The sequence below is a fragment of the Exophiala aquamarina genome, assembly GCF_000709125.1.
Source record: "Exophiala aquamarina CBS 119918 chromosome Unknown aczIA-supercont1.3, whole genome shotgun sequence".
Taxonomy (NCBI): domain Eukaryota; kingdom Fungi; phylum Ascomycota; class Eurotiomycetes; order Chaetothyriales; family Herpotrichiellaceae; genus Exophiala; species Exophiala aquamarina.
In genome coordinates, this window is record NW_013550585.1 from 2,034,864 (window position 1) to 2,060,778 (window position 25,915).

Here is a 25,915-nt window from a genome sequence, read left to right on the forward strand (position 1 = left end):
TTCGTTAACTCTCTTTCAATGGGTTTCCCCCCTCTTTTTTCGTGCTTGAGCCTTTTCTACCGCGGGCACAGTCTGAGACGGTGAGGATTTCCAAGGATGAATCGGTGTTTAATGTGCCTTTTTGCCTCCATAGTTTATGTCGCGGTTCCATATCTCATTCAATGTCATCATGCTCCATTGTCTCTCAATCTACGTGGTCTCTGACGTCTTCAAGCGGCATTAAGTGGAACTCGGCTCCGTCGTACCTCTTCTCGACTATTTTCTCCGCCAGGCAAATATTCTGCTCCGGGAACCCTTCATCACGCAGACTACTATAGTATGCAGCGATGAGACCCCTTCCGATCTTGGTCACGTCGTACCCTCGCCCAGGATTCGGCGACGGGCGGATGACCCAAGTCAAGGTGAGCGGTGAGTCTCCCTCTTGCAGACCAGGCTGGACGTGTGCACTGAGGATTTTCCCATCGAATTTCCTCCTCAGCACCAACGCCACGCCTCCCGCGTTCGCATGGATCCGGGCGCGCTGGCTCGCGTAAGCTCGGCTGATTTCGTCGCTGCCGTGCCCTGGTGGCTCGGTCTCGAATAATGTGAATGGTACGCTGCGGCCGGATATCGCGGCATCGGCGGCAGAGACGGCGAGTACCATCGTGTGCAGCGCCTCAGACATGTCCTGCCGCCGATTTTGGGATCTGATGTAGATGTATTGCAGGTACGGCACGGCAAACAATGCGGTGCTTTCTCCCTCGGCGCCGTCTAACGGCAGGACAGAGAACTGTGCAGCACCGATTGCTTCCCCATTGGCATCGCGAATCCCCACGACGCGGTACGTCGCCAGCCCGTCCCTAAAGCCGGCGGCTTGCGCTGCTAAACGCTCGACGATCAAATCAGAACGCTCGCGCTCCTCGCCCCGTGGAAACATACTCACGTACATAGCGTCATAGAGGGTCGCGAAATCTGAGGATGAGACCAGCTCGATGCTCCCGATGTGTGGGAGGGCTGTAATGCTGAGTCGGTCCGTGGAGAGCCGCGAGAGTGAGTCTATGGAGACGGTGGTGGGGAGGTGCCTGAGGTGGGATACCAGGGAAGGGGAGAGTTTTGGTGTGAAGATCGAGATTGAGGGAGTAGACATGTTCGCTAAAGAGAAAGGAATGATCAGGAGGAGGACGCTGGGCGTATACCCTTCTCTCCCTTGTTTTCTTTAGGCTTCTTGATGAGAGAGTGAAGCTTGTTGAAATGAATATCCTAGCCCTTCTGCAGTAGATCAGGACCACGAGTCACCCCGTCAGCTGGTAGCCTTGTTCTAAGTTTGATAGTTCGCCCGACTCTCACCGTGCGCGGTCGTGTAGGAAGTAGCTGTCTTTCGATCGGCCCAGCACAGGGGCGGTATGGAGGGGGCCGGGAGTAACAGACAAGAGTCGAAGGAAAGTCGGAGGGGAGTCAAGATGGTATTTTAAGTCCTTCTTGCGTGACAGTAGTCCTTGTGGATTGCGGTTCGCTCCAGTATTGCTTCACCGTTCCGGCCCCTGCCTTGAGGATCGGAAGAATTCCTCACAAGAACATCTCGAGTGTCAGGAACCAACCTTGACGCCGGCACCAGGAAGTCATTGTGACTCCATTCGTCTCTAGGTTTTTGTGGAGAGGTTGGCGTGATCATGACCTGTCGCAATACAGGACTAGGATGGATGACTTCATCGTCAACCATGGACGTTGTCACAATCGGCACAGCCTTAACGGCCAGGTCTGTGCAAATCCAGTTCTGGGCATCGCAGTCTATTGGTTTTGGGCCTTCGGAACCTACAGTAGTAACGTGATAAAGCCTACAGGAGGCTCTGGAGTGAAGCGGGGGGAGATACCGTATAACTAGGAGGCCAGCGATGGCCGATGGCCGATGGCTGATGGCTGCCTGAGACGCCAAGGGCTTGTTGAGTCAATCTGCCCCATGAGCATCGTGTATGTAGTAGCTCGTGAAGATGCGAACCAGCGGTTTTACCGTCTTGTCTGCTGTCCAACGCTGCGTAATTACAAGATGCTCGACGAGAACATCACGTTCAGCGCGTTCCTCGCGACGACGGTGGATGGCTACATCGCCCGTAGCGACGGGAGCATTGATTTTCTCGACGCTGCGAACGCCACAATGACGCCCAGGGGTGAAGATTGTGGGATATCGAAATACCTGGCGTCTATCGATGCTATCGTTATGGGCCGAAAGACGTACCTTCACGTTCTGTCCATGGAGAATTGGATGTACGGAGACATACCACTTTTCGTCATGTCGGGCGAGATGAAGGATCTGCCCGTCGGAAGTCCTCCCTCGGTGAGATTGCTTAAGACCAGGGACCTTGGTGAAGCTTCGGCTGCTCTGAGGAAGTACATACCTACTGTATCTCTACGCCCTCGGTGACTTCGGCTGACACGGTCAGGCAGTATGAGACGTCTTCCACGAGGAAGATAAGCAGGGTGTACGTGGATGGCGGACAACTGGTGCGGAGCTTCATCAATGCATCCTTGTTAAGCGAGATCACGATTACAGTGGTCCCTAAACTGATCGGCGAAGGCCGAAGTCTGTTCAGCGGGACTCAAAACGTAGACATGATGCTTGAAGAGTGTCGCCATTGGGAGTTTGGATTTGTTCAGTCTCGATATAGAATGATATATGGCTCCTGAGGTGAAGTCATTTCCAGCGGCCGGCTTTCTGTACCGCGTCCCCGTAGGGCTTAGAAGGCAGAACGTCGACAGTATTCCTAATTTACTGGATTCTAACCGACAGAATAACACCCACCTTCAACAAATACCAACGTACAAGGCACTTAGGGGTTCGGTTCTATATCTATGAGAAAGGTGGGTACGGAGTGCTCGCTATCTAATGTAGGCCTCCTTGTAAAGAGCCTGCCTCTAGAAGTCTCGAAGAGAGCTGTGTGAGAGCCTTCCGGCCGCACTAATCACTTGAATATGGGAGAATTGCGTCATCTTGTCACAAGCATAGAACATACTCGTAGTATGTACTCGCAATCAGTGGTCAGTGATCACCCAATCCCTTCGAGTAACTAAACGGCGCTCTACGATAATTGCGGGACTCGGTTTCGGATGGAGAGGCGAGACTCGAGAGTCGAGAGTCAAGAGTCACAACTTACGAGTAAGACCTCGCAGATGCCCGTAGGCCGTTGAGTACGAGTAAGCTCGGCGAGAAGCTCCACAGGCACCCACTGGCAGCTGCTTAACTAAGTAGGGCGATCTGCAGAAGAAAAGCCATCAGGGGTCGAACTGCAACCCTACGGTAGTACGGCGGACGGAGTATCCGTAACCGTTGTAACTTCTAGGGTACGGAGTGCCCCCTACAGGCTACAGGCTACAGGCTACAAGCTACAGGCTACAAGCTACAGGCTACAGGCTACAGGCTACAGAATGTACTCCTGTATGTATGAACTCGCTGGTGTGGGCTGCGAGAAGCATTGGGCTCCTTGTTGCTGGCTGATGGGCATCATCTACTCCGAAATGCGTCTGGTTTCCGAGCAATCCCTCCCATAAACCCATGATTATGTCAGGCGATTGGTGACGATAGCCACTGAGATGCTACGAGTAAGGCCGTCCGACTTTTCTCGACACGACGTCTTGTCCCAGTCTTGGCCCCCTTCCGGCTTTCCAGTTCCCAGTCTCAAGTCTGGACAAGAAAGGCGATAACACTGCCCTCGACTCCTGAGTTCTGACATGCAGATGCCTGGCTTGCGCTAATCGCATGCATCACCAAAGGCATCGGCAAATGGTGGCTGCTTCGCGGCTTCTTCGCAAATTTCAAGCACTCTAATCAGAAGGGTTTTCTCTCTTCCCACACTCGTGTTTTTCAATCCACCTACGTAGCCTCTAAACCAGAACCTTGTCCGCCTGTCATCCATTACCCATTTCATTACCCGCTCGACCCGTCCTTTTTATCCTGGTTTAACTAGTATACGGAGTACCTCGTACACGTCTTTCGCGTTGAATCTCTAATACAGACTCAGTGCAAATCCTGTCTGTCAAGCACCTGTGGAGCAACTTTAATTCGACCTCCTCCTGTCCTACAACTACGAGTACAGCTAACAGCCTGCTGGGCGCGCCACCCTTGGCCATCTTGCGGCCAAGGCCATGACCGCGTGTAGTCATGTTCGTGCCTTACGACGGCCAGTCCAAACGCTTTGATGCCACTGTCGCTTTCTCCGCTCAGAGAAGGTACACTTCACAGAAGATCCACAAGGCCAAACGCGACAGGGCTGTAAGGCAGAAGGAGCTGCTTGACAGCTTGAATAAAGCGCCAGCTTCATCATCATCATCCGCCAGTAGCGTGCAACATGCGCCATCTCCTTCAGATTCCAATAATTCCCGCTCACCCGACGACGACGATGATAATGCCATCACCGTCGTGACGAGCCCACGCGCTCGTTATCTTGTCGCCGATCGAGCCCGGCCTTCTCATGCTCTCACACTCCGCCAAATCCAGGCTTCCACTCCCCAGTCTGGGAGCGAAACTTTCCGACCAACCTCGGTTAAGATACCGTTCCGCGACATGGTCTTTGGTGGTCTACGAGTCGACCCGTTTGAAACGTATCCTATTCAGACGCAAAGCTACTTTCCTGCCGTGGTCGATTTCTGCAAAGAGGTCGTGTCCCTGGGACCCGGCTATTTCCAATTTGTCTTTTCCAACGAAGTTCTCTTCGAGGCCGTAGTCACCTATATCTTGTGTGTGATGCCACAGCAGTCACGTGAGATCAAACTCGCCATGATGCATCATTATGGTTCGACTTTGTCAAAGATTAGCCAAAGTCTTTCGTCGTCTCAGGCAAGGTCAAGAGACGATGTCATCTTGGCCATCTGTAACTTGGCTGTCATTTGTGTAAGCCTCACCATGGAACAGTCGTGTCTTTGTTGTTAACGTCGGTGATAGGCTTATTGCGGGGACGACAAGCGCTTCGAAACTCACTTGCGAGGTATTCAACGGCTGGTCGAATTGCGAGGCGGAGTTGAAGGATTAGAGAAGCAGGATGGATGGGTTAAAACTGCCCTTACAGCGTGAGTAAAATTCGAATGACGCGCTCCTTCGCAAGACGACTTATGTTAACTCCCACTCTAGTGTTGAGGCTTTGGCTACTGTTCATTCAAAGAAAGCAATCCAGGCAGCAGTGCCATCCAGCTTGACTCCAACTCCTGCTCTCACACCTCCTGAAACCCCGAACAGTGGTTCAGTGCCGGTCTACCCAAACCATCCATTCCCACCTGATATATGTACTGTCATCGCAGATATGCCCCAAGGCTTTCGCGAGCTCGCACTTACTGGCCACCTTTCTATCCAACTTATGAATCGTCTAAACATCACGCGCAGCCAGATTGTTCATCTCATGGCCACCGCCACGAACAGTGACAAGGACCAGGAATGGCTGGAACTGATGCGCGCTTCCAGTCCGATTGAGCGCATGGCATGGCTCACAGTTCTTGTGTACCACCTGCGAAGTTCCACCTTCACCTCAAACTGCAGAGAGCTTGCCGACATTGTGCTCGAATGTGGGCGCAATGGCACAAAGTCTCAAGCGGAAGCTGAGTGGCTCCTGTGGGGCGCTTGTCTCATGGTTGCGACTCCAGATGCTGAGAAAGAGCTAGTAAGAGAACGCGAAAAGGTCATCAAACTCATCCTAAGCGGTTATCCGGACTTGAAGTTCGAGCATATGGACAACATTGCGAAGAGGTTTTTGTGGAGTGAGGGGCTCAGCGCCAGTTTGCGCACGCACATCGCACATCGCCTCATTTCGAAATGATTACGACCATGGTGATGAGGGCATTATCAAAACGATCGATATACTAAGCCTGTTCATGGGTCACACAGAAGTCTATCTTCGCAGGGACAGGCCTTGTCGCTTTACAGAGGTCTACCCCTATGGCGTCGTCGTAGGGTCAAATATATTCTTCCAAGGAGATGCTAGATATCTCGAGAGTGAGTTACCTCCCCTACATTACGGGTCCCGCCAATCGAGAAGAGGCATCGGGCTTGAGCTCCTCCTAACAACGGCCTTTGGCATCGCGTGTCCATCCGCTGTACCAACAATCTTAGGCGCATAGGCCTCCTCAGCTCCGGAGCCATGTCTTACAAAACATCATCGCGAACCGAGACTTTGTTTCTGATCACATGACCAAAGGATGACGTCAACTGCTATCCTGAGTTCTTTCGACAGTGCGAATGCACTTCAATACTTTCTGCAACAATATGTCCTGGATTCGAGGAGTTGCCAGCGGGACCTGACTCAGCATGCAGCTGAGTTCATGCATTCAACTTGAGAATACTCAACATCCGTTGTACGACAAAATACCAAATTCCATGCCTTTCCAAAGATCCCTTTCGAATGACGACACCGCTCTGCGAACCAATCAGTACTCGAACAGTAGAACTGTGCCACGAATGAGAGAGATTGTCAGAATTTGTGGAGTTCACGACGGCCAAGGAATTCTTGGTTACAGGATATCGAACCTTCGTCACGGCCAAGCCACTTGAAGCCGACTATTGGTGTACTCGAAATAGTCAAATGCGGCTAACAGCTAAGGGATTCGGGCAAGGACAGCACAAGAGTCCCTTCCACCTGCAGGCTCTGTATCTGAAAGGTTGGTCAGCATACGAATAAATGTTGTAACCAACCGTCATTCACCAGGCCGCTACGGGGACCGATGTGAGGGCGTGGTCCAGGAAGAAGCATGGCCGCGTTCTTCATCGCAGTCCTCATACCAACCGTTGTCTACACTAGTGGGAGCATTTGTGCATCCCATGAGATCGTCTGGTGGGATCACCCTCTTCCTTCTGGCATGCTGATGTGGTCATGTGACTGTCCGAACCTGAGTGTGCTCGCCTAGAGTATGAAACTCATCAGCAGCCGTGTACATCATTGGGGAATTATCCTGAGATAGCTCCAGCTGAGTCTGGACGACCCGAAGTCCGGGCATTGCGATACTTGGGATTGTCCAAAACGACGTGATCGTCTAGAGCCAAATGGTGATCATCGAGCCTCCGGCACTTGTAAAGATATTTATTTCAAATCATGTCATGGTACCTTTTGCCGTAAATGTAGAAACGTGTAGCTCGCAATCGCTCTGTATGGTGCGCCAATAGATGGTATCACTCATCAGCGGCGTCAGGATGTCTGACACACATTGTCCAGCTGCCTCCACGGATATCACCGGACAAAGTCGCGATGAGCACAGCCTTACTCATGGTAGCCTCGGCACGATTGAAAGGTTACTTACGAGTAGCTCAGCATATTTGTCTGAGGCAATTGGCCATTCTGACTGGTGGGTAGGCTGGGAAGGTCTCCATAGTTAGTACTACGAGTTTCTCCTTCCAGACCCGACCATTTACGACGTTTGTTGAAACGGAAAAGGTAAATATGTATCCATTCGGAACGATTCCGCAGCATCGGAACTTTTTCGTTCACACTCCCCAATGGAGTCCTCCTGCCGCTTTGGGGCTGCACTCGCCCACCGTCTCTGCGTTACGATACTTTAGTGAATTTGTCAATGGATGCGACTTAACCAGGGACAGGGCATGGCGGAATGACTATCTCCTCCGAGCGCACCAAAGTCGAAAGGTTCCAGGCTGTTTCTGATTAGACGAGATGCGTTTGCATGGCGGCGTTAGCGCCTTCCGCGGCGTTACGCTCTTCTGCTCTGGGAAGTAGGTTGCTGTGGGTTGATGGGAGTGCGAAAAACTATAAAAGTCGCAAAGATTCTTACGATGCTATGAACTGGCTCCCTTCGATTTTTTGAAAGTTGGCTATCATCTTGAACGCCATCACTACGAAAGAGAGTCAAACTCCAAAGATGGGTTCACAATCCTCTGAATTCGAGTCTCGACTGTATATCAATAATGAGTTCGTGCCAGCCAAAGGCACCGAACGCCTGACGCTCTACAATCCATGGGATGAGTCGGTGGTCGCTTCGGACGTCCAAGTAGCCAACGCGGAAGATGTCGATATTGCCGTAGCGGCGTCTCGAGCTGCGTTCAAAGGGCCATGGAAGAAGTTCACCGGCAGTCAGCGCGGTTTGGCCATGAACAAATTCGCCGACCTGGTTGAGCAGAACATCGACCGACTCGCTCGTATAGAATCCCTGCCCACGGGCAGGCCGTTCAGCATGATCAAGCATTTTGACCTTCCTCATTTGATCTCGGTTTATAGGTACTATGCGGGTTGGGCGGACAAGATCGCCGGAAAGACATTCCCAACTGAGGATGGAACGTACAAGATCGTGCGATATGAGCCCATTGGCGTGGCTGCCGGGATAGCCTCGTGGAATGCCACGTTTTTGTATGTCGCATGGAAGATAGCCCCGGCTTTGGCTGCTGGTGCGACTTTCATTTTCAAGGCGTCGGAAAAGTCACCCCTGGGCGCGCTCGCCATCGCTCCCCTTTTTGCGGAAGCCGGGTTCCCGCCTGGTGTTGTGCAGTTCTTGACTGGAAGTCGCGAGGCAGGTGCTGCTTTGGCGAGCCACCCTGATATCGACAAGATCAGCTTTACAGGCTCACCCCTGGGTGGCCGTGCTGTGCAAGCCGCTGCGAATAAGTCAAACCTCAAGCGAGTGACCCTTGAACTTGGCGGCAAATCCCCCGCCATCGTGTTCAACGATGCGCCTCTTGAGGCTGCTGTGGGTGGTGTTAGCCAGGGCTTCCTCGTCAACAGTGGACAGATCTGCGTCGCTGCGTCTCGTGTCCTTGTGCAAGAAGATATTGCTGAGAAGTTCAAGGAAGCGGTCATTGCCCAATTCGAGGCGGTCGGGCAGGGTCTCGGTGCGAATCCTCTAGAACCGACCACCACACATGGACCTGTCGTTGACAAGGCCCAATACGAGCGAATCACCAACTACATCGACATCGGAAAGAGGGATGCCCAGCTCGTGACCGGAGGCGGCAGGAAAGGCGACAAGGGGTATGCCATCCAGCCTACACTCTTTGTGAACCCGAAGGAAGGCAGCCGCATCTGGACCGAGGAGATTTTCGGCCCTGTGATGGCCATCAAAACGTTCAAAACCGAAGAAGAGGCCATCGAGCTCGCCAACGACTCCGCCTATGGTCTGGCCAGCAACATATACACCAGCTCCCTCTCCCGCGGCCTCCGCGTTGCCGATGCGCTGGAGACTGGAGGGGTGAGTATCAATAGTCCATACTTGCCGTATATCCAAGGTCCCTTCGGTGGCAAGAAGCAGTCTGGGAACGGGCGCGAGCTTGGTGAAGAAGGTCTCCACGCTTACCTCGAGCCCAAGAGCATTAATATCAAGTAAGTCCGGTCCTGGTTTCCGCCTACCCGGCCGAGAAAATGATTTGATTTTGGGGAACACGCTGTGTATTGACATCTTTCTAGTTTGAACGCATGAGTGTACGATTCCTGTCGGAGACAGGCGGTTATATCCATGGAATCTCCGAAATTCGTGTTGATAGGACAGTGTCCTTTGGAGCCCAATGACAAAGAAAGCTTTTGGTGTTGTGGTTAGTAGGACTGAGAACAATGTGGAAATACTCATGCCGGCCGCTACCGGGTATGCTGAACTCCAGTTTCACGGATACTGATATGAAAGAAGCAGTCACCAGAGCCACTAGGGTATTTTAATGGCGTCTTCCCTGAAGAGAAAGCCGGAAATAGGAAATCAACAGGCTGTGAAACGCATTGTTACTGTCAGCAACCCTCGCGTCGTTGCATCAAGTCTATTTCTCTCGCTGGTGTCGGATAAGAGCGACCTCTATTACAGACACCATAATCCCGTCAAGTAGTCTTATTTCTGGCCTGTGACCGACACAGAATCGAACTGCCATTGACACAATCAATTGCAGGATTTAATGCGAAAAGCCACCAAGTGATATCAAAATAGAGTTTAGAGACAGTGAACGACCTGACAATTTATTCACCACATCTCTGTCGCCTTCATGGGCTAAAAGCAAGGGAGTTGGAACACACCCGCATTCGGTGGAATGGAATGCACGAGCCCGCTGTGATCTCAGACAGGCCCCAGACATAGTGAACAACGCATCAGTTTCAATCACTTGTAGGAGGCACTTGAATCTCAACGTTGGCGTCGCTGGAGCCGCCGCTTGGCGGTTGCTGTATCGCACGCTCATTGGCTCGCTGCACCTGCCATTCTCAACCGTCTATGGCCCCTTCCACCAACGCCGCATCCATCACTTTCCTCTCACCTCTTCCATCCATGTCAATTTCTATACCCTCAATTTCTGCTCTGGCTGGAGGGCCTAGCACCGAGAGGGCAGTTTCCCTGGCTCAAAAATGCCGGAAACTACCACGTATTTCGTGAGTTCGTTCTACGAATTCACCGACTTGGGTGTAAGTTCGGGCCAAGGAACTATCGATTCGTCTCCATTCTGACTCTCGCGAAACAGGTAGATTCATTCATTCAGAATTTCAAGTACGTACACAACCCATATTCGACAAGGATGGGATAACCCAGGTCCATAGAGATTCTCACGAAGATCCGCTTTCCGCACCCTTTCTCTCCTATGACCAGAACACCCGGGTTTGTTGCTCTCCTCACCACATGCCGTGTGACAGATGAAACTAACATAAACCACAGGCTTTTGCCCTCGAGCTCGAGGGTGGAGATGATGAGAAGGCTAGAGTGGTCTCTGAGCTGATGATGCGTCTCGACGGCTACATTGAGTACAGCCAGGATCGTGTCTCCGGGTTCGAGATTGGTCTCCGCTGTCTTCCTGTGGAGGGTATATTTCCAGACGACTACGATGTTGATGAGGACCCTGGAACGCAGCAACTCCTCGAATACGATTCTGATGGCGCTGCTGATGACCGAGATGCTCTAGAAAGCCTGCAGCATCTGAGCACACACTGGAAGCCCGAAGATGGTGACATCACAATCCTCCCACGTATGTATGCAAACGAGATCAGCAAGCTGACAGGTACCGATCTTTTTGCGAGGCTTGCGGAGAAGAGATATCTTCTGCTCAATGGAGACTTCAAACGTGCGCTGCAAAAGCTTTCTAATCTTGAGCCTCTCCTTGTAAGTCAAAGCCGAGCCCTCTCTTGGACCACCATGAGCTAACCCTAGCAGGGATCAATTAAGCGAAGCATGACCACGGAGTCTACCATGGCCAACGGAAATATCCTCATCTGGCCCACGGGCGTCGACAAATGCACCATTGAGTTCGTCCGGATTCATCATGCACATCCCGCATTTTCTCGCATCATAGTTAGTCAGGCTGAACAAAACATTCTCCAGAGAAAACTCCTCGCAGAAGCCCGCCATCATGTCCGCGGTTCAACATACCAGGTGCCTTCCAACCTTCAGCTACAAGGCGTCTTCCCCACCAAGGAGATTCATGGTTCCAAGATTTGGGATGAACACACTTTCGATTCCTTTGGCAGTCCTAGCAATGTCGACCCTATCATCTCTACAGGGTCCACTAAAGTGGATCAGGATAGAAGCACAGTTGGCAAGCCACAGAATTCTAAAGAAGCTAGAATTGCTGAGTGGTCGAATCAAGTGGTCCATAGTGCTGACCCAGACGTTGCTCCTGAAGCTCCTGTTGAACCAGCAGCTGAACGCCGTCGGATAGTCGCTGTAGATTCCGACAGCGACGAAGATGAACTTCCGGTCAAGCATACGCCAATTCCAAAATCCGTTGTTCCAGATCGACTTCCCACCCCTCCATGTCTACTAGACTCGTACAGCGAACATGAACTGGACTTCCAGGCAAGTTTGGAGACAAAACAGCTCGCACAAGATGATTTCAGAGACGGCATGCTACCTGGATCACCTCTGCATAGCGATGAGCAACCTAAACATCATAACCCGTCTGCTACTGTCATGACACTGTCACCATTTGAAGCTGTCGATGGTGAGAAATCGAATTTCTCTCCAGTAGAGGCGCGTTCGGAAAGTCCAAGACAGGCGTCTTCGTTTCCAAGTTCTGATCCTCAAGCTTATGGCTTCCCAAAGCGATTAATGCGTGGTCAGCGTGGAGGTGAGAACCGAAATCGTGGTGGTCGAAGCAGTCGTGGCCCGTCTAATCACTGTAGCTCGCCTTTGAAAAGCATAGAAGCTGGAAACTCTTGGTCAGAAGTCGCATCTCCACGAGGACAACGCCGTGGATCTGCACAGTCTGGCCGCTCCTCCGGACGAGCTCGAGGTCGAGCACATTATCAAGTGCGTCAAAACTCCATGCCGTCTGAGGAACAACTCATCGATATTGAGACACCACGCCCAAGTCGTCCTACCATTCCACCGGGATTCGAGTCACACTTCCCTCTTATGTCTCCGCCTTTGGCTTCACAAGATACTATCCACCCTCCTCAAGCTATAGAGCAACCAAGGGACCGACAAGGTTCATCAAGTTCACATGAGATTTCGAGCAATGCTCAATCTCGAGCTTCTGGCGACTCTCACATTCGATTTAGTACTACTGGGGCGGACTACTGTACGAGTTACGTCCCGAAGAGAAACGTCGATGCATTGAGAGAGAGCAAATTGGCAGAAATGACTGCTCGGCTCCAAGCAGGACGCATTTCGAACAAGTCCACCTTAAAAAATAAGAAAGCCGAAGAAGAAATGCTTCCACCTTCTCATTCAACCATGAGACAACAAGGGAAAAATCCTGGCAAGGGTTCGAGTCAAGAAACGAAGGCCCAAAAAAAAGAACGTTTACTCAAAGCAATGGCCGATTCCTATGGCGATGTACCCACAGCACCAGTCAAGCTCTCAGTCGATAGAAGCAATGCAGAAGTTATCTCCAAGGCGAAGATAGCTCAGATGAAGAAATCTCCAGCATTTGCTAGAGAACACTACGATCTCGCGGAAAAAATGCAGAGAGACAAAGAAAGCAAGAAGCTGGTACACCATCTCAAGCCATTGTTTGAATTGGCTCGTAGATTTCCTGGAAGGCTTGATTTCGAGGCACAGTTTGGTCAAGTGCTCATCTCACAGGCTCCACAAATCTCCGACCCTCCTCTGCACAGTCAAGAGAGCTGGGCAGAAATCTTTGAACCTGGGAAGAGTGGAAAGGCTCCGTCGCCCACGTCATTTTCCAGAATCATGACAACGAACGGCGCAGATGTTGATCGAGTGTTAGAATTGAAGCTACCGAGCGGCAAGACGAAAGTCAAGGTTTGGAGCGCCCCTCCCGGCCCTTCAGCTGTGACATACGAGTTTTCATGCCACAGCCGCAGTAACGAGGATTTCTTGATTGCCATTAACCAGAAAGGGCAGTACCAATTGCACAAAGGGTCAATCACGGCAGGCATGATCAATATCCATATTCCTAACCAGATTTGGGATGCTTCGTTCGTCCTTATGGGTAATCTAAACTGGATTGATCCTCCAGAGGTTCTCACCAAAAGCGTTAACACATTTGTGGATTCTCTCTATGTGCTACCTGGCCGTGAGAAGCTCATGATGGTTTTCCGTCAACCCAGCGACCATGAGATTGAAATTCGAAACCTTGTTGTGAGACGTGTCAGTCTCCATCGATGTAATTTACCTGGTTGCGAAGAACTGCAACTGAAAATCACCGAGGTGAAGAGCCTCTTGTTCAAGAAGCATCCCCAAGACAACAATCTGTGGCAGGGCTATGAAAACCCGCACGATGACCACAAGAAATTGATGCAGGAAGGCCGTGTTCACTATGAGATGTCTTTGATTCACACTGGCATTAATGTTGCCCTCGCGCGGAACGAATCTCTCGAGATCGGCGAGCTCACAGACCCAGAGACCACTGGAAAATCGCTCGTCGAGATTCAAACCATAACGCTGATGCTCGATCTCGTTGTGAAGATGGTCAACAGGCTTGATTTCGTGGGCATGTCCAACATTGGCACTCTATACCGCCGCCAACTTCAGGAAGAAGAGCGACAGCGCAATCTTGGTGAGATCCTGGGCACCGTGGCACCACCAGGATCAGTCCTTCCTGGTACGACAATCCTCCCGGGAGGCGCTGTGCAGCAAATGCCTCTTCGGACCACCAGTCGAGTGACACCGCCAACAAATGATAGCATACCCATACACGGCGTGAGAAGCAACACCGTCGCCGAGATCATCACTAATCCGGACGGTTCTAGATACTACCGTGGCCTAGGCGGAGCAAAGATACCCGTTCCTAACGATTTTCTGGCAAGCTCTGACCGCTCTCTTGCTCCCGAAGACAGTGCCACTCAAGCCGGTGGCCTTGGGAGACAAGAGGCCGTTCCTGTTATCCCATCTCCTCTTGCTGCTCCTAGCAGCGTCTTCGGCGACGGTGTTTCCCAGCGCACCACCGACCGACCTCAATTCTACCGTCCTGCTGCGTTGCCAGGCTCTCTGAGCCGTGGAAGTGGCTTCTGGTGATGACGATGATGACTGTAGTGCACTCTAGCACCCCAGAATACTCATGTACAATACTGGCAAATGGATAAAGAAAACATGACATACAGTCCCTTACTTTTCTCCCGTTCATTCCCGCTACCTCTACTCTTAAGGATGTAATGCCTTGTCGCTAACGTGCAGTCTCGCCTTGTTTCATACGGTGTCGTTGCCGTTTCTCTACGTGTGAAAGCTGGCATGTGGCCCCGTTGCCCTCATACGGTCTTTCTTCACGGCGAACGCTGCACTGTCTCAGCAGGAAGGAAAGAACGGGTTGGTCGATTTTATTCCATACAGCGTCAGCCTTGTTCATCTACGTGTAAGATCTGATGTATAGCGCCACGCTTGTGTCTCTCACCTTGCCTAGCCTTGAAATTAGTCTACGTGGATGCTTGTTGAGTCTGGTATGTCCTGCCACCCGTGCGTCTCAGAAGACAGGTAGGTATTGTAGATGCAGTAGCCATCCATCCTGCCTGTTGGATAATGTTGTGACAAGCCGATTACTGCGGGAGCCTCTGTTCTTCGTCTGTAGTGGCGGCCATACGGCGAGGAACCTGTCATCGTCATATATCGTATGGCGCGTGATGCACTCCCCATTCCCGCCTTGTATTTCATTCACACCTGCAGCAATGGAGTCATTTGAGCCTCGGCCGATGATGCAGTTGGAGCGGTGGCACTGGCACTAGCACTAGCACTAGTCATAGCACCCGACAACAAGTCTGGAGTGATGTGCTTCTTCAAGACTTTGGCCTTCCTCATCTCCTTGTGCAGGAAGGAGGTGACCTCGAGATGCGCCGAGCGCTCCGCCCACATGGCGGCAGTCAGGCCCTGCCGATCTCGCGCCAGGACATCCACGCCGTATTCGGAGGTGAGCAGGCTCACGATCTCCATTCGGTTTTGATGCGCTGCGATGTGGAGGGCAGTCATGCCTCGCTCGTTCTGGGCCATTGGGTCGGCGCCTGCCTCCAGGAGTCTCCTCACGACGGCGAGGGACTGGGTCGACGCTGCTTTGTGGAGTGCCGTCTGGTCGGTGTTTGTTCGTTGGGAGACGTCTGCATTGTGTTCGAGACATGTGTCCACGAGGTCGAGACTGCCGAGAGAAGCGGCTATGTGCAGTGCGTGCCATCCGTGATACCCCTTGGCTTCAATGGACGCCCCGGTTTGGAGAAGGAGCTCCACGATGTCTCGCTTCTTCTCTTGGACGGCGGCGTGCAGAAGTGGCTGACCGTCTTCGTCCGGGGTGTTTATGGCGCTTGGGTCCTTCTGAAGGAGCTCGCGGACTCGATCGATATCACCGGCTTCAATGGCCGTTGTGATCATGCTGGAGCTGCTGGGTTGAATTCCTAGCGTCGACCATTCTGCTGCTCGGAGATGCTTGTGTATGTCGTAGTGGGCCGTGTAAAAAGCGACTTCCCGTGGAGTGGAGCTCTTGCGGTCTTTAGTGAATAACTGCTTACGCAGCAAACCAGGTTGATGCGTTAGGAGGGCCACCACTGTTTCCATGCTTCCCGATCGTACGGCAAGGTGCAAAGGTATTTGACCTCTGAAGTCCTCTGCGAGCACGTGGGCACCGCGATCCAGTAAGAGATCCACCGACCTCCGATGTCCCCCTCGAGCGGCTCGATGCAGCGGAGTCCACATTTCTCTTCCTTTGTGCTTGATACTTCCGCCATTGTCTGCCAGAAACCCAACAAGTTCTGCATATCCGCCAGTGGCTGCATAGTCGAGTGGGCAGAGATTTTCCTTATCCTTAACATGAACAAATGCTCCGGCACTTACTAATACCTTTGCGACGGAGTGGTAGCCACGTTTCGCAGCTATATGGAGCGGAGTGCAACCCTGAGCATCGTGCGCTGCAACCAATGCCCCTGCCTCTAGCATAACCTGGACGATTTCCAGACTCCCCTGCCCAACTGCTTTATGTAAAGGTGTAGAACCTCGGGGGCCTGGGATGTCTAGTTGTTCTCGTCCATAGCTAAGAAGAAATTTGACCATGGAGGATTGAGCGTACGACGCGGCTAGGTACAGCGGCGTGCTGTTCCCATAATTCGTGTCCAGAACATCAGAGCCATAGTCGATGAGCACTTTGGCAGTATCTTCATGCCCATGTAAGGCAGCTTCATGGAGGGGAGTGCTCCCATAGATGTTTCTGGCATTCAGATGGCTCTGCTCGGGGAACTTGTCGATCAGCGTCTTGAGCAGCTCGGTCAAGCCAAATTCAGCACAGAGAGAAACACCACCACCGCCTGATTGAGCCCAGGCCAATGCCTTCGTCATCCATTTTCGGAAGTCAAGATTGTGAAAGTCTCGTGCTCTGGCAATTGTGAAAAGCGTTTCGGAACTTGTGAGTGCTGGAATGGCAAAGTCTTCAATTTCTATGGCGGGCACTCCAAATGCATGATAACCCCATTCGCTTGCAGCATATTCTAGGAATGCCAAATCCTCCATTAAGGCAGAAAACGCATTTCGATTCTGGAGAGGGAGAGTTCTGGCCGAACTGAACGTCAAGTACCTGAGACACGCCTTGGTGATCAGAGTATTGGCGTCCTTGAACAAGCCGTGGTCTTGGTCACGAAGATACTCCTCAAGAGAATGATGCACAAGACGGATGATGTTGCTTGCGTAGTCGACTTCAACAAGTCCGCAGCAACAATCTAAGAGAGTCCTGAGCGACGGAATATTGTCGTGATCAACATCCGTGTCTTCTAGCCTGGTTGCCATCGCGTGCTGTAGTTCCCGCACGTCCAAAGGCCTTCGTGCATGAGATATCCACATCAACGTCCTGAACGCCAGTTCGCGCCTTGTTGCCGACAGACCCGATATCCTCTGAATTGTAGAATGAAATGCTGCTGTCAAGCTCGTCGATAAATTACGCAATGTTCTCTTCACGTCAGCTTTCGTGATTTGGTCAAGGATGGTTCGGATCTGGAGGGCCGGGAGCAGAAACATGCCATTTGCATTACTGCATAGGGTGTGCACTACCTGCTCCTTCAATTCAGGATCCATGGTGTATTCCGAATCTGGGTGTTCACTAATGGCCTGATTTAAGTATTGGCGAAGGTCTGTGGGATCTGCAACAATATCAAGCATGATAGGGTTATGAAATTTGTCAACGTTGCTGAGCGCATGGGGTCTAGAAGTCGCTAGTACCCGCAACGAATTTGCAGGGCCTCTGATGGCGTCCAGGATATCGATAAAGCCATTCCGCTGACTTTGCGCGTCGGCTTCGTCGAGGGCGTCAATGACGATGAAGCATCGACTGTATGTTGATATAACTCGGCGTAAAATAGACAAGAGGTCGTTAAACCATGTTTGATCTTTGACATCATTTCTGGAACGTTGATAGAATTCAGCAACGGATGTTGGGACAGTATGGCCCGAAGAGCAGAGTTGGCGTAAAAGTGCCCTTGCAAAGTTGGAAGGACTTTGAGATTGCTGTTCCGAATAGTCATAGTAATAGAATGCTATAGCAACGTCCTCGTTTTTATAAGTTGTTCGCAGGTGGTCGACCACTGTACTGCAAAGCACTGACTTGCCAACGCCAGGTCCACCAATACACAGGCAGTCGTGTTCGTCAAGACTGCTATTCATCCAGTCTAAGAACTGTGGGTTCTCAAGGAGCCACTTGCCTGTTCCTGGCGTCCGCTTCAGTTGCAAGTCACGGTGCTTGTGCAGCACGGAGACGGGTGCAAGCCAGTCAAGAATGTCTGTAGTCCGTCGCTCTTGCTCTCTTAGCTCAGATAGTCTTGCTGCATGCGTCAATTCATTGACATTGGCAGCAGTCTTGTTCAATAGCGGAACTAAAGCAATGATCTGCTCTAGCTGAGCGGCACGTTTGAAGGATTCATCAGCAGACAGTCCCATCTGAGCCGACAGCTCGCTAATCTTCTTCGAGGTTTCCAGCATCTGTTGGAGACCTTTAGAAGCATCTTCGGATGTTTTGGAGAGCAGGTTGCATCCCTCGATGGTAAAGGCAAATTGGAAGGTTTGCACGAAACGTCGTAGATTTTCAGTCATTTGCGTGACTTCCCGCTGCTCAAAAGGCCATTTCAGCTTATCCAGTGCCCGAGAAACTTTGCCTCCGTCGGAGGGCTTCAATTTGTCACCTATGCGTTCTATCCTGGTGCGACAGTCTCGTATAGCAGTCTGGAGAACGGAATTTGTGTCGAAAGACCGACCTTTGGCCTTCTCGCTGACGAGAAAGTCTCTCAAGCCACTTAAGACTTCTCCTAGGAGTAGGAGCTCATCATGTAATTCGCGAATATTCTTGTCTCGTTCCTTGATAGAGTTGACATAGATGGCTATTGTACCGCTGACCTGCAAACCTAGAGTGATGAGGCCAGCAACTCCGCTGGCCACGGAGATGCCGTCCATGATTGTAACAGGATTTTGCGCCAATATCAATGCAAGGAAGCCCTCCTATTCTGCGGTAACAGAATTGCCCCCGACCCAATCGACATTGTCTTCTCCGTTGGGAAGTTCAATTAGCAAAAGGGGTGAAGAGAGGGCACGAGAAAAAGGTAATTGCTTTCAACTGCAACTGTTGCAATCCGTCCCGGCTTCCTGAATGAAAAATAGTGGTGGGAAACATAGGCCAGGGCCAGCCCGTACTGATCTCTTGAGATAACACCTTACAAGAATTCGATGAGATTCCTAAGTCGAACCTACTGGCAAGAGTTGTGGCGAGACCCACGGTTGGATATTCAAAAGTCATCATGGGACCATTAGACTGTGTTCTGACTACGAGGACACGCTGACAACGGAGGATGGGCGGTGAAATTTAATTTGATGGACCAGGTGGGTGTCAGGAGTGCATAGGGCTTATGGGTCATGTTTTCGGCGAGAGGCGAGAACACAGGCCCTACAATAGGTTAAGGATAACTAAGCAAGCCGGGGGTTTAGGCTTGCTTTTAGGCTGGAAGGGACGGTAAGGGTGGCGGAAGGCGACGGCTTGTCAACCCTTACCCGTCGTGCCACGAGTAACTAGCTCCTACTGGGTGAGTCAATCCACACCTAGGGTATGTGGGACTCGCCCCTGATGCACAGGCACATCGCCCAGGCGCCCTGGAACCACAATGGCCTAAGCAGTCACCCAACTAACAAGCTAGGTACTATTTAGTTACCCCACACACGTGCCATCTCTCCAATTCTGTATTGCCAGCAACTTTCTTAACTAATACTAATTATTATCCTCCGTCCTGTTGGGCACAGGAGAACATAACTTCACTCAGTCTCAATCTTCCCTGCAACCAGCATTCTCTTGGGAACCTCTGCTCATAGTCTGGTCCCTGGAGAACCTCCCCGCGATAATAGTTCGTCGAACATGTTGAAACACCCTTAGAGCCTTGAACGCCAGCCTCTCCTCGCCAGCCGCATCCCCTGTGACAGCCATGTTGGCAGGACTATCCCTTGCAAATACCTAAAGAAGAATGAAGGCATATGCTGCAGCCGGTGTACATGCTTTTACCAGGATAAGAGGCCGGCTCTGGAGCCTACCGACGGCCCTAGTCCTTCTCTGGGCACTTGTTCTGATCTGGGGAGAACGTGTTGTATTCGAGCGCCGTGTCAATCAGTGTCGATGGCAGCAATGGGAGACTTGGGTAAGTTGAAAGCATCGAGAACCCGGCAAGCAATGCATATGCTGAATCACGACATTCTAGCCCACACAAGCCCAACCTCACCATCTTCTCCTGGTCGCCGATCCTCAACTAGTCGATCCCCATACATATCCCGATCGTCCCTGGCCACTATCCACCTTAACGGTTCTATACACCGATCTATACCTTGGACGAGCTTACCGAAACCTCCAGCAGTCACTACAGCCAGATGCCACTATCTTTCTAGGTGATCTTTTCGATGGGGGGCGGGAATGGGGCACCCCGCAGTCCTCATCGCCAGAGGAGCGTTATAAAAAGTACGGATCGATATTCTGGCTCAAAGAATACGTTCGCTTTTCCAATCTCTTTCTACGCTCCTGGAACGACGGTGGCTCAACCGCTAGTAGGGCTGAACCTGCAGGGCGCCGAATACTGGCCTCAATTCCAGGGAATCATGACCTGGGTTTTGCCGCAGGCATACAACCCGCCGTCAAGAGTCGGTTTGATGCATACTTCGGGCCCTTAAACCGTATAGACGTGATTGGGAACCACTCCTTTGTCTCGCTGGACAGTGTCTCCTTGAGCGCCATGGATCAGGTCGACCCTGAGACCGGAAGCTCAGGCGCAGGTGACGGCAGCGCCACGGCAACGGCAACCAGCAAAATCTGGAAACCGGTCGAGGACTTTTTGATTGATGCCAAAAATATACGAGCGCGGGCAATCGAGCACACGTGCCGGACACAATTTAATTGGAATAGTCTGGAGGGGGATTCCTTGCTCTCACCCGTGTTGCAAGATGCGCAGCCTGCCCGACCACCGCCTCCTGCTGCTGTAAAACGACAATCCCCAGCCCAACCACACCACGAAATCTCCTCAGCGAGCTTTCCCACAATCATCCTTTCCCACGTCCCCTTGTTTCGCTCAGGGAGCACATCCTGTGGACCCATGCGAGAGCGCGGCACCTCGATCCCTCTGCAAGCAGGTTACCAATATCAAAACGTGCTCACCCCGTTGATCTCGCAAGACATCGTGAAACACCTGCGCCAAGAAGAGGTCACGCAGATTTACTCCGGCGACGACCACGACTACTGCGAGATCGACCACAACGAATTCACGGGTCGCCCCAAGGAAATCACCGTGAAGAGCATGAGCTGGGCCATGGGCATCCGCGTCCCGGGCGTCCAGCTGGTCAGCCTCTGGAACCCGGTCGACTGCGAGAAAGTCATGTCGCGCAGCACGCCGGCTTCAGAGGCACCCACCCCGAGAGGCACGATCCAGAATCACCTCTGCCTCCTCCCGGACCAACTGAGCATCTTCATCCGGTACGGCCAGACGTTCGGACTGACGCTCGTCGTCCTGATAGTCTTGGCCGTCCGATACGATCCAGCATCTACCGCTGCGGCAGCAGCAACATGTCCACGGCACGAGAAGTCCGAACCTCTCCTTCCCCTCTCCCACCAACATAACCACCGACAACACTCGTCCTCGACCTCGATCCACAACCAGAACACGACGCACCTCTCGACCCGCAAGCTCGGCGGCTATGGCCAGATCCCCGTGTCGTCACGGACCTCCTCTCCTTCGAAGGACGATGACGAAGATGACAGTGGTGGAGATTGGGCCATGCCGGAGCGGAGCACCAGCTCCTCGTTGACGTCGAGGTCGTGGAACAGACGGCCCCAGTCCCGTCTGCAATACTTCGGCCGTAACCTCTGGCAGGTAGTGTGGCCCGTGCTGATTCTGTATCTGTGGTTGGTATGGAGAGGTTGAGTCTTGTGTTAATTGATATAGCTTTATATAGTTCGTTATTACAGACAGGTGGGATGCCGGCGAAGAGGAAAAAGGAGGGGGTTGCTTAAGTAGTACCTGTTCCAAGAACAGAACCCAAGGTCATTGGGAGAGAATGTATAGTGAATTGATTCAAAAACGTGTCTATAAGTGTTCATCCTTGATTATTTATTTTGATTGCTTACTAGGCTCCTCTAGTCTGCTCCTTGTTCATACACCTTTTCGATCCATAACAATAACTATGGTACTTGCGCATTACAGACGCCCGCAGGCCAAGCGAACCCATAGCGCTCCCACGACTCCAATCTTACAATAAACGTCTTGGTCATTAGACCTGCTGCCTTGCGATAAACGCTCATACACATTCCATTGGGTTTTGGGTTCCAGCAGGAAAAGGAAAAAGAAGAGACCAGCTTCATATCCGGAGCGACAGGGTCGCAAAAAGATTCTGTACAACGAAAGAGCTGGAGACCGTGATGCTTGTGTTGTCGAGTTTGCCTTGATTACTTCTTGGGAGGTTTCAAGTCAGTTGGGCAACACTGAGAACTGTCGGCGCAGTTATCGCCGCATTCTAACAAACACGTCGGCCCTTCACTTCTCAGACTACCCGCTTTGCTACCATTTGCAGCATTCTTGGGGCTGATGTCACCGTTGCTTGCGCCATTAGCGACTGTGGTTGAACCGGATGGAGAATCTGGGCCATCTGGGCTGCAAAATTCCGGCTGAATAGTCGAGCTGTGAATTCCGTAGGCATGCAAGCAGCCCCTTATTTCGCGAGCCAAATGCATGTAGCTTGCTGATCCGGAACCTTCGACCTCGCAGTCGACTTTGACGTGCAGACTTGCAACAAGTTTGGTATCGCTCAGCTGCCACACGTGGAGGTGATGAGCTTCGATAACACGGGGTAATAATTCTATATCAGCCGTGATTTCATCGATGGACATGCCCACGGGAACTGCTTGAAGAAGAATTCGACTTGCTGCTTTGCATAAAGGTATGGCACTGCACAAAATAATGACAGTGATGACCAAAGAAATACCCGGATCGAAATAGTATCGACCAGGAAAGGTGGTGAGCCATATTATGAGCGCAGATCCAATGACACCGATATTGCCCAAGGCATCACCCATGACGTGAAGGAAAACACCTCGCATGTTGAGATCGCCATGGGAGTGGCCATGGCCACCATGACCATGGCCATTGTGAGAGTCTTTTGATTGACTGTGGTTGTGATCGTTGTGGTCGTAATTTGTACTGGCTCGTTTCTTACCAATGCTACCATAATTCGAGAAGCGTTTATTGCTTGGTGTATCAGAAACATGGTCGTCAGTCAAGATCTTTGAACGCTCGTTAGGGGAATCGGTTTCATCCAGCAATGCTCCTTCCTCTTCCTCGCCTGATTCAGACTCCTCTTCCAAACGCGCAGCTTGGATAATATCCTGACGAAACGACGCAGGATGAATGTGAATATTGTCCACAGAACCAAATCCACGACCAAAAGAACCGGACGCTCTGCGTCTATGCCGCCCGTGGATCTCACTGTTACTGATGACCGACTTGCGGTGAGTGGTATTGGATGAACGTGTGGAGAGAGTGGTATTCTCCTCATCTGATCGGGTGAAACGCTTGCCCACTGAACCGTTGTATCCTGCCACACGGACTTGAGGGAGGACATCTTCGATGTTGCCGGCTTCGTCTGCAACGGCGTGTGACTCTCCGTCCGCATGGACATGGCTGTGACCCTCCTCTGCAGATTTTATGCCATCGCCTTGACCATGTCCACCTCCAGCTCCACCGTGGCTGTGTCCGTGGTCGTGGAAAAGGAAGAGACCGAGAATGTTGGAAGCGAGGCCCATACAACCAACAATGAGAACGAGTTTGGGGTTGGAAACAACTTGTGGCTCTACAAATCGTTGGATGGCTTCAAGGAAGATGGACAGACACAGAGCAACCAGAAAGACACCGTTGACCAAAGCTCCTAGAGTTTCGGCTCGCTGCCAACCATAGGTGTACATTTTAGAACTGCCAGTGTTGGCCACACGGACAGCCCACAATCCGACACAAAGGGACAGTACATCGTTGAGCATGTGAAATGAATCAGCGACGAGAGCGAGCGAGTGTACAGCATAACCTGGTTGCATTGAGTTAGCATGAGAAGATTGGAAACAGGGATGGCACCACTCACCGACGATCAGCTCGATGAGGAAAAAAACGGAATCAATGGCCAGCAAGATTCCAATTCTTTGGGTCTTGGAGAGGCCCATGGCTGTAGGAGCAGTTGTGCTCGGCGGGTTTGAGGGTGCGCAGCACTCGTTCAGAGTAATGGATGATGGAGAAGCGAGAGATTCGAAAGAGGGCAGAGCCCGATGAGGACTAAGATATGCTGTCTCAGGCCTCTTGACAAGTTCAATGGATTGATCCCTAATTAAAGTCGGGTGGGTGGGATAAGAGGGGGATGGCGATGAAGTAGGACTCAAAGCAGACGAGGGAATGAGCGTATTATTCACGCCCTGCCAGTCGCCCTTGGGTGTCTGGTAGTGACGGTGGCAATGGCGACATAAACGCAACCACAGCTGCGGCTGTGGCTGCAGCCGCGGTTGCCCCTGCGATTTTCGGACGTTCTGGCACTTGCAGGTTGCACGTTGGCCCCCACCACGTGACTTTATATGGCACGTGACCGGTGGTAACAAAGCAACTCCCGACATGCCGATGAATTTTTCCGTGCCGAACATCGAGCGCCTGAGCTTTGACCTCAATAGACTTTTGCTGAGCAAAAACGTCTTGATTTCCTAATTCTTCAATAAAAAATCCCTGTACCTAGCCCAGATTGTTCGTGGTCCAAGTTTATTGCAGCTTTCCCCAGAGCTTATCTATCGCTACGCCCTTTCGATGCGGTCGCACTTGTTCACAACTAGTTTAGGCATGTTGCAAGCGGTTGGGTGTTGCACCAGGGTGCTAGTGAGCAACCTACGGCAGCAAACCTCGATGATTTCATTGTCTTGTCCCGACATGTGCACCCTAGGTTACCAGGCATGCAGGTAATGCGTGGTCTATCGTTGGGCCATGATCCTTGGGCCGTGCGTGAGACATTTGTCAGAAATCGTCTTTTCCATGGCTTAGGTGGAGGCGTTGATGACTGTCGCACAAGACCGGTAGTGGCCTTGATGAGTGAGTGACTTCTTCGTGCCATCTATCTCTGACTCCCGGCAAACTTGGTCTTGCACTGTGCTGCAATCTCGAATTTTATTCCAAATCCTATACAGACTTGGAACCTACGCTATGTACAGGACCTAGGGTGATCCAACCTTCAGAAGACAGCCTCTTAGCCGCTCTACCTGTTTTACCAGTGTAGCACATCTGTGCTACGGTCAAAGGTTGTAAGCGAATTGTTTGCCACACCTCCTTCTCTCGCCAGCCACTGTGATTAAAAAGAGCCAGGGGTAGTCTCTACCATCGAGTTCTCTAAAGTTCAACGTGGTGAAGTAGGATGTCTATCCTCCGTCTAGGCTAGGGAATGAGACCAGTCACTCCCTTTGAACGAGGAAGATGTGCCCTAACAAGTCTGATCAATTGATCTGCTTCGTCCAAAATGAATCATGATCCTACCTATGAACCCTCTGCCGGCGGCTGTAGGGAGGATAGGATGGGCTATGCCAGAGTGGAGGTGCCGATGACAGACAAGGCAATCGACGGGCATCCGACAACTGCTATACAGGTCTTCCAGGTTGTACATGTGCGTCGGTTTAAAAGGTAGAACCTTTCCTCAGGTTTGAGATCCATCTATAGCTCTTGCTAAGATATGGGATGATGGGCATTGGTTTTAGGATGATCGGCCGCAAACACGGATGGTAAGAAGAAATTGTCCTGACATGTCAATCTTTTTCCAATCCTCCTAGACAGCAGAGGACAAGCCTGAATGACAACACGAGAACCTTAGGACCCTAGGAGATTCCTCACCGAGAGTGATTGAATTGTGTAGAATCGTAAATCAGAAATATCAAATCTTGCGCGTATCAACGTGTGGACCATTGAGTGAGGCGGGGAAGAGTTAGCTAAGCCGGTAGCTAAGTACCCAGCACCCAGGCACCCCACACACAGGGGTGCCTAAGGTACCTAGCTAGGTTCTCTGTAGAATGCTCCGGAGAAGCCCTAGACAGATAGGTAGGTATTAAGTAATG

At 51.6% G+C, this 25,915-nt stretch overlaps 8 protein-coding genes across 8 annotated transcripts; 5 read left to right on the forward strand and 3 right to left on the reverse strand.

The window, feature by feature from the left end:
- Positions 1-184: 184 nt before the first annotated feature.
- On the reverse strand, positions 185-1,060 carry A1O9_04332 (uncharacterized protein; the record flags this gene model as incomplete). The annotated part of the gene is made up of 1 exon (XM_013406624.1): positions 185-1,060. The coding sequence occupies exon 1, from the start codon at positions 926-928 to the stop codon at positions 185-187; it is 744 nt and encodes a 247-aa protein (XP_013262078.1). The 5' UTR covers positions 929-1,060.
- Positions 1,061-2,023: 963 nt separating this feature from the next.
- Positions 2,024-2,661, forward strand: A1O9_04333 (uncharacterized protein; the record flags this gene model as incomplete). The annotated part of the gene is made up of 2 exons (XM_013406625.1): positions 2,024-2,311; positions 2,422-2,661. The coding sequence occupies 2 exons, from the start codon at positions 2,024-2,026 to the stop codon at positions 2,659-2,661; spliced, it is 528 nt and encodes a 175-aa protein (XP_013262079.1).
- Positions 2,662-4,132: 1,471 nt separating this feature from the next.
- A1O9_04334 (uncharacterized protein) lies at positions 4,133-5,777 on the forward strand (the record flags this gene model as incomplete). The annotated part of the gene is made up of 3 exons (XM_013406626.1): positions 4,133-4,861; positions 4,913-5,037; positions 5,099-5,777. The coding sequence occupies 3 exons, from the start codon at positions 4,133-4,135 to the stop codon at positions 5,775-5,777; spliced, it is 1,533 nt and encodes a 510-aa protein (XP_013262080.1).
- Positions 5,778-7,824: 2,047 nt separating this feature from the next.
- On the forward strand, positions 7,825-9,279 carry A1O9_04335 (uncharacterized protein; the record flags this gene model as incomplete). Its single annotated transcript, XM_013406627.1, has 1 exon — positions 7,825-9,279. One exon carries the CDS (start codon positions 7,825-7,827, stop codon positions 9,277-9,279), a length of 1,455 nt encoding a protein of 484 aa, XP_013262081.1.
- Positions 9,280-10,440: 1,161 nt separating this feature from the next.
- On the forward strand, positions 10,441-13,878 carry A1O9_04336 (uncharacterized protein; the record flags this gene model as incomplete). Its single annotated transcript, XM_013406628.1, has 3 exons — positions 10,441-10,521; positions 10,594-11,019; positions 11,071-13,878. Coding segments are annotated over 3 exons (3,315 nt in total), but the record flags the coding sequence as incomplete, so codon positions are not given.
- Positions 13,879-14,967: 1,089 nt separating this feature from the next.
- A1O9_04337 (uncharacterized protein) lies at positions 14,968-18,726 on the reverse strand (the record flags this gene model as incomplete). The annotated part of the gene is made up of 1 exon (XM_013406629.1): positions 14,968-18,726. One exon carries the CDS (start codon positions 18,724-18,726, stop codon positions 14,968-14,970), a length of 3,759 nt encoding a protein of 1,252 aa, XP_013262083.1.
- A 1,055-nt stretch (positions 18,727-19,781) lies between these two features.
- Positions 19,782-21,719, forward strand: A1O9_04338 (uncharacterized protein; the record flags this gene model as incomplete). The annotated part of the gene is made up of 2 exons (XM_013406630.1): positions 19,782-19,952; positions 20,013-21,719. The coding sequence occupies 2 exons, from the start codon at positions 19,782-19,784 to the stop codon at positions 21,717-21,719; spliced, it is 1,878 nt and encodes a 625-aa protein (XP_013262084.1).
- Positions 21,720-22,240: 521 nt separating this feature from the next.
- On the reverse strand, positions 22,241-24,001 carry A1O9_04339 (CDF family cation efflux system protein; the record flags this gene model as incomplete). Its single annotated transcript, XM_013406631.1, has 2 exons — positions 22,241-23,868; positions 23,923-24,001. 2 exons carry the CDS (start codon positions 23,999-24,001, stop codon positions 22,241-22,243), a joined length of 1,707 nt encoding a protein of 568 aa, XP_013262085.1.
- Between the last annotated feature and the right edge of the window lie 1,914 nt (positions 24,002-25,915).